General features: G+C 37.1%; 1 protein-coding gene across 1 annotated transcript; it reads right to left on the bottom strand.

Moving 5' to 3' along the window:
• Positions 1-215: 215 nt before the first annotated feature.
• Positions 216-3,272, bottom strand: LOC103321602 (F-box/kelch-repeat protein SKIP11-like). Its single transcript, XM_008223425.3, has 2 exons — positions 2,820-3,272; positions 216-2,157 (listed from the first exon to the last, which is right to left on the bottom strand). The coding sequence occupies exon 2, from the start codon at positions 2,000-2,002 to the stop codon at positions 680-682; it is 1,323 nt and encodes a 440-aa protein (XP_008221647.2). The 5' UTR covers positions 2,003-2,157; positions 2,820-3,272; the 3' UTR covers positions 216-679.
• Positions 3,273-6,089: the final 2,817 nt, after the last annotated feature.

The raw sequence follows: 6,089 nt of genomic DNA on the forward strand, positions 1-6,089 counted from the left end.
TTCAGATAGAATCAAAGCTTACACATGGCACATCATATTACTTTGTGTTTCTTGCCATAAACGTTTATGAAGAAAATTAAATATTTCATATTACAATTACAAGGGTAAACCAAACTGCACTTCACTAACTCACATAAATTTTAAAACGGAAAGTTGCAAATATATATCGCCCATCGATTTCATCAGGTAATGTAATCAGTACATAAGCCAGCATCAAAGATAAAAAAACCTCTCAGAATTTATTTCCTCTTTGGAAGACAACACAACAAATACAATTAAGAAAGGGAAACTCATACAACTAGTTGTGTGTATTTAAAAAGCTTCAGCAAGCAATAACTGACAACCTACCAATGTGTTGGTACAACATATTATTGAACCTGTTCCTAACCTACATGATGCCAACCTTTAAAATTTCTCATGTCACTAAAAATGGGGGAAGACAAATTCCATCGGAGGAAAATCAATAGAAGTTTGAAAATGAAACTGAAAAAAGGAAAAAAAAAATTACTCAAGATTTCATTCCAAGAAAACATTCACTTGAATCTTGAGTAAAATCCAAAATTCTTCCCCATTCTCCCCACCCCAAAAGGGATTTAACAATCAAAAAAGAAAGGAGGGGAATTACCAATTAGCAAGACTCCTGTGTTGAGGTACAAACCAATCTTATACATCCCAGTCTTCAGCATCCCATCACAGCACAATTATAGACAAAGTTACCCGATTGCTTTCGTGCAAGTAAGTTCCACTGTGGAGGACCTTCACTGGGAACCCATGCATTGATCTCGATGAAACCTTCACCTAGAGCCCTAGGCCCGCCAATAACTATAAGCCGGTCTCCACAAGCCCTGAATGCAAGACCCCAACCATTCATTGAGACTGCCCGCTCAGGCAATCTCCCTACTGTCAGCCACAATCTTCCCTCTTTGTCATATTTCCTCACCTCCATGTCAGCATAGTCAGCCGCATACAATTCATTATTTACCACTGCAACCAGAGGTGGTGCCTCACCTGTTGCAGGCATATCAGGCTCTCCGGCTGCACCAGTACGTCCGGGAGACATATTAGGTATTTCTGTCCATGTTCTCGCCTTTAAATCATATTCTTCCCCACATGTAAGAACCTTTGAATCACTTCCCCCAATCCCACCAATAACATAAAACTTTTCATCCATAAAAACCCCAGAACACATCTTCCGGGGTTTATTCATGCTCGGGAGTGTCTCCCAAGTCTGAGTCTCGGAATTATATAGCTCTGCGGAGCTAAGTATGCTTCCCAGTGAGTCACAACCACCTGCCAAAATTGCAATCTCCTTAAGGCTGGCAGACCCAAACAAGCATCTTGGGGCATTCATCCTCATTCCAGAAGACCAAGAGTTTGTCAAAACGCTATACCTAAAGATTACATGGGAAGTCACCTCCTTACCAAATACAAGAAGCTCAGTTCCCACAGCCAAAGACTCCTTATCTGAACACATGAAACATTCATTGGACGTCATTCTCGGCAAGTGCATCCACCGGCGTTGATTGGGATCAAAGGCTTCCCATTCAAGTAGGTGGCAAGAGAAATAAATCCAGTGCTCAATCACATCATTCTGCCTCCTCAGTTTATAGAGCTCCCCGGTCCTAACTAACGAGCGGAAGCTCTTGTTCAAACAGGCAATGTAACCATAAGCAGACCTGGAGCACCGAATCAGGCAGCTGATCGAGTTGTCCCGACCAATCCGATGTATAAGGGAATCTGAATCCGAAGGAACCCCAGCTTGTTGCTGGTCCTCGGATTGCTCAGATGAAGACTGGGTCGTCTCCACCATCTCAGAACAATTCAATAGCTTACACAACTTCCTTTCTCGACGCTCTTGGTCATCTTCACCATCAAATCCTAATGGGCGCTTGCCATTTGCAAAATCTTCGAGCCGACGGCAACTCATGTAAGGCCACTTGCTTTCTGGCTGGCAAAAGCTCGAAAACACCCTCGAAAGCAAGCAGGACCGACCCTCCAACATGTCTCCGTGAAACAATCAATGGAAAGGCACCAAATTCACAGACCCAATACTAACCAAAGCCTCTTTCTGGGTAAAAATGACAAAGTCCACAGCTAAATTCTAACAATCCAAGCCCCCAAGTCCCTCAGGAAACTCGGTCAAAATACAGAGGCAACCTATTCAGACAGAATTGAAACAAATTGAATTCAAACGAATGTTGGATTTTCTTTATCAAAAATATTTTTTTAAACAACGTTTATCACTGATTGCTTGAATTAAATGAAGAAAGTCCAACTTTTTCAGCACTATCTGTCAAACTTTCAGCTTTCCGAATCCAATCAACCAACGATCAAGCTCAATTACATTCAGGATAACCAAAACAAAAAAAACCTAATCTTTCAATGAATTTTTTTCTTTTTTGCCTTTTTATACATGTGAGAAAGTCAAATTGCCTATATTGGAGCCAAAATCATGGAATGGGAAACAAACGCAAAACAAGAAATTCCCAGAAAGAACAAAATGAGACAACATTTTTTTTTTTTTCAGGATAAGAAACAAAAATCCTTTGTATATGAAAAAAAATGAAAATTGGGTTGCTATGTAAACCCAACCCAGTGATACAAAGCAACAAAAATTTATCAATATCAGAACCTAATTTTGAACTTCCAATTGAACCAAAAACAATAAGCAACCTAAAACCCAAATTAGATCTCTTCACAATTGCTGATTCATAACAAACTTTTTTATCCAACAAATTTTCTCAAAGCCAAGTAAATTTATTTATTAAAAAAAAAGAGAAGGAAAAGAGTAAAGAAATGCGAGGGACTTAGTGACTTACGGATTGGATAAGAAGAAAAAGAAGCCGGTTGGAATTTTCAAAATATAGCAACCTCTCCCTCTCTCTCACTCTCTCTCTCTCTAACTCCAACTCCAGTTCTAACTTCTCCCTTTAAACTCTGTGTCGTGTGTATTTGCTGTTTCTGTTCTTCGCGTTCTGTCTCTGAAGTTGTCCTTTGGATTCTCTCTGCAAATCAGAGAAAGCTCTGAGCTTCGGCTTTGGAGCGAAAACTTTAGTGAGGCCCCCCCCCCCCCTCTATCTCTCTTAAACCATTCCTTTTAACATTTATAAAAATTTAAAAATAAAAACCGAATTTTGTTTTTTTTCTCTGTTTTTAATATTTCTACGTTATTTTTAAGATCCTAAAATAATATTATCTTATTGGTTAATGTAGATGGGAGGAGAGAGAAAGAAGATGTGATGCAGAAGGTGGTGGTGGAGGTGGAGGTGGGGCCCTCTAAAAGCCTGAGAGGTTCTCTTTTTTGTGCTGAGGTCGCCATTATGAAACCGGCAACAGGCTAGGGCCGGTAGAGACACGTGTTGACTGGGGGCAGCCTCACGACTGTCTTTCTCTGGTGTCTACGGGCTGTGAGACGACTCCGTAGCTCTTACGTCTGTTGCAGCCCGCGAAAGATCCAATTTCTCGTTCTCTCGTGTGCGTTTAAGTCAATTTCTCGGACTTTCCGTTTTGCTTCTTGGGCTTTCGTAATGCAGGCTGCGATAGTCTGCGATGCATGGGATGAGGAGCTTCTTACACTCGTTGCTTTTTTGGTGGTTGCGAGTTGTTTTAAACGACGGGTGTAATTATCCCATATTTGACCGGTCAAATCCGTTTTTAATTTTGGGTTTCAGTTTCATGCATGGTTGTTAATTTCATTATTACTTGGAAACTTATGATAGGGCCACTTTTAAATCAAGATTTATGAGAGATTCACCCATTTTAATTAAAAAAATCCTTCTTCTTTTTTTTTTCTTTTACAGGAGGTGAGGGGTAAGGCCATAGACTTATAGAGGGGACAATCGATGAATTCAACTAAATAAAAAACTATTAGGCAGAACAATCCTTTGATGTGAAAAGAGAATTGTTGGGTTTGTGTCCCTTTTAAACGTCCTCCCATTTGATGCATTTCTTATTCAATGGTCTTCCCCAAATATCAAATCGGTGTGTTCTTTTCTTGCATTCTATCTAAATTAGGCAAATTAGTTGCTCTATTATTAGATTTAATTGTGTAACGTATAAATAACATTATTGATTGCTTCTTTTATTTTCCTTTGAATAAAGAGTATGTTTGATCCATCAATCGCACACTAGATAAATGGTATGAAATTTACATTTTTTGGGTATTTTGCCAAGCCCGTAAGTCTATTGTGCTTACTTCTTTTTGGGTTGGATTGTTGTTATGTTAATTAGGTAAAATCTAGCTAACATTTTCATTGATAGATGGAATAGTGAATGGCGAAAACAGCGTTAGAAAAAGTTGTTTAATATTAATTAAAATGACGATTAATAATTCAACAGCATAATTATTGAGACATTACTACTCGGCGGCATCGACAATGAACGCTCCTACTTCCAAACGTTGCAATCAATTTTGATTCCTTTGTTTTGAAATTTGATTTTGGACAGTTCCACTTGAAAATTACGTGTGGACATATACTCAAATTAGAACAATTCAATTCATACGTAGAGAGACGGGTCAATCCATTGCATTTGATCAACTTTCACTATGCCTAGATTCTGGACGATCCACTTTCAAATTTTAATTATGAACTATTTATAAACCATCTCAGGACCAATAGGCTTTGGAAGTTTTCCCACCTGGGCTATAAGTTGTAACCATGAACTTAATCATCATATGTACCTTTTATTTTTCCTCTTAATTCCCGCAGCTGTCTTAGACTTTTGCAAATAAAAATAAAGAGAAATAAAAATAATTGAAAACCAAACAAGCTTTTTGGCCTTTTTGGTGGAAAACTCCAAGTAGCCAAGCTTAAGTCAAATCACATAAAGGGTGGAAACCATCATCTGCCATTTGTTATTGGTCTTTAAGTCCCAAATTTCAACCTCCAAAAAGAAGGGCCCTTTGCCCCTTTGGATAGGATAAGAACTAGGAGATAACAAAAATTCTATAAATAAATTATATATAAAAAAAAAAAAAAAGGAAAAAAGAGCCTCATTTGACCACGTCAAGGTAAACCAAAAAACGGGTAGGGTTTGGATTAGTTTAGATTATCTTGTGATGAGGATGCTGCGAGGCTGATAAAATGGATTGGATTGGACGTGTCATAATCTGGTTATGAACCCTGTCATTCATTAGCATTCAATTTTCTTCTTACACCAATCACACACCGACTACCAAACAAAAAACAGGTAAGCTACATTGTAAACCTTTCACATTTCACAACCAAAAAACTTGCAGCGTGTGCGTGACAAACATTTTTGAGTCACCTATGAGCTAAATGTGAACAAGTAGCTCCAAATCCTAATGGACTCCCACAGACTTTACATCATTCCGTGATTCCGACTCACTCTTTTACGATATTGAAAGAAATTTTAAATTCGATTTAAAAAATAATAATAATAAATAAATGTATGTGGATGGGTAGTGTAATTTTGACTGAAAGAATACTCGATAATGTATATTTCAACTTGTAAATTCCAATATCTTATAACAATTTCTCCATTTCAAAAACGTAATTGGGGAGTTTAAGCAAAACATTTGTTGTTATAAATTTCTAGTAGGGTAAGCTTTTATTCTGAATGCATGGGTTTTGCTTGTATGACTTGATGGTATTGTCATGGGTAAAAGTATGGCAAAGATTTTGTTCCTTTTTTTTTTTTCCCTCAATTTATTTTAGGGAGTTTCACTAAAACACCCAAAATGGTAGCTGAAATTATAAAAAAATTCAACACCCAAAACACTTTATAAACACACTCAAAACCCATTTATAAACACACCTAAAAAATATACAATTGTTGACTTGGGGTTGATTTTGGGTGTGTTTCTATGTTTAAATAGTGTTTGAGTTTTTTTATAAATACATACATGTCTGGGATTGGATTTATTTATAAATTTATATTTATTTTATGAGTTTCACGATATTATGAGTAATGCCAAAATAATAATAAATTAATAAAATAAAAGGTTTTTTTTAATTGAGTTGAGATTTAAAACATTTTTTATCCAATAGTTCTGAAACACGCACTGATGCACGTGCGGGGGAATGCTCTAAGTTTAGTAATCACTTTTACTTCTTATTAAGTTAAAA

This window comes from Prunus mume, linkage group LG2, assembly GCF_029339155.1.
Source record: "Prunus mume cultivar Tortuosa linkage group LG2, ASM2933915v1, whole genome shotgun sequence".
Taxonomy (NCBI): Eukaryota; Viridiplantae; Streptophyta; class Magnoliopsida; order Rosales; family Rosaceae; genus Prunus; species Prunus mume.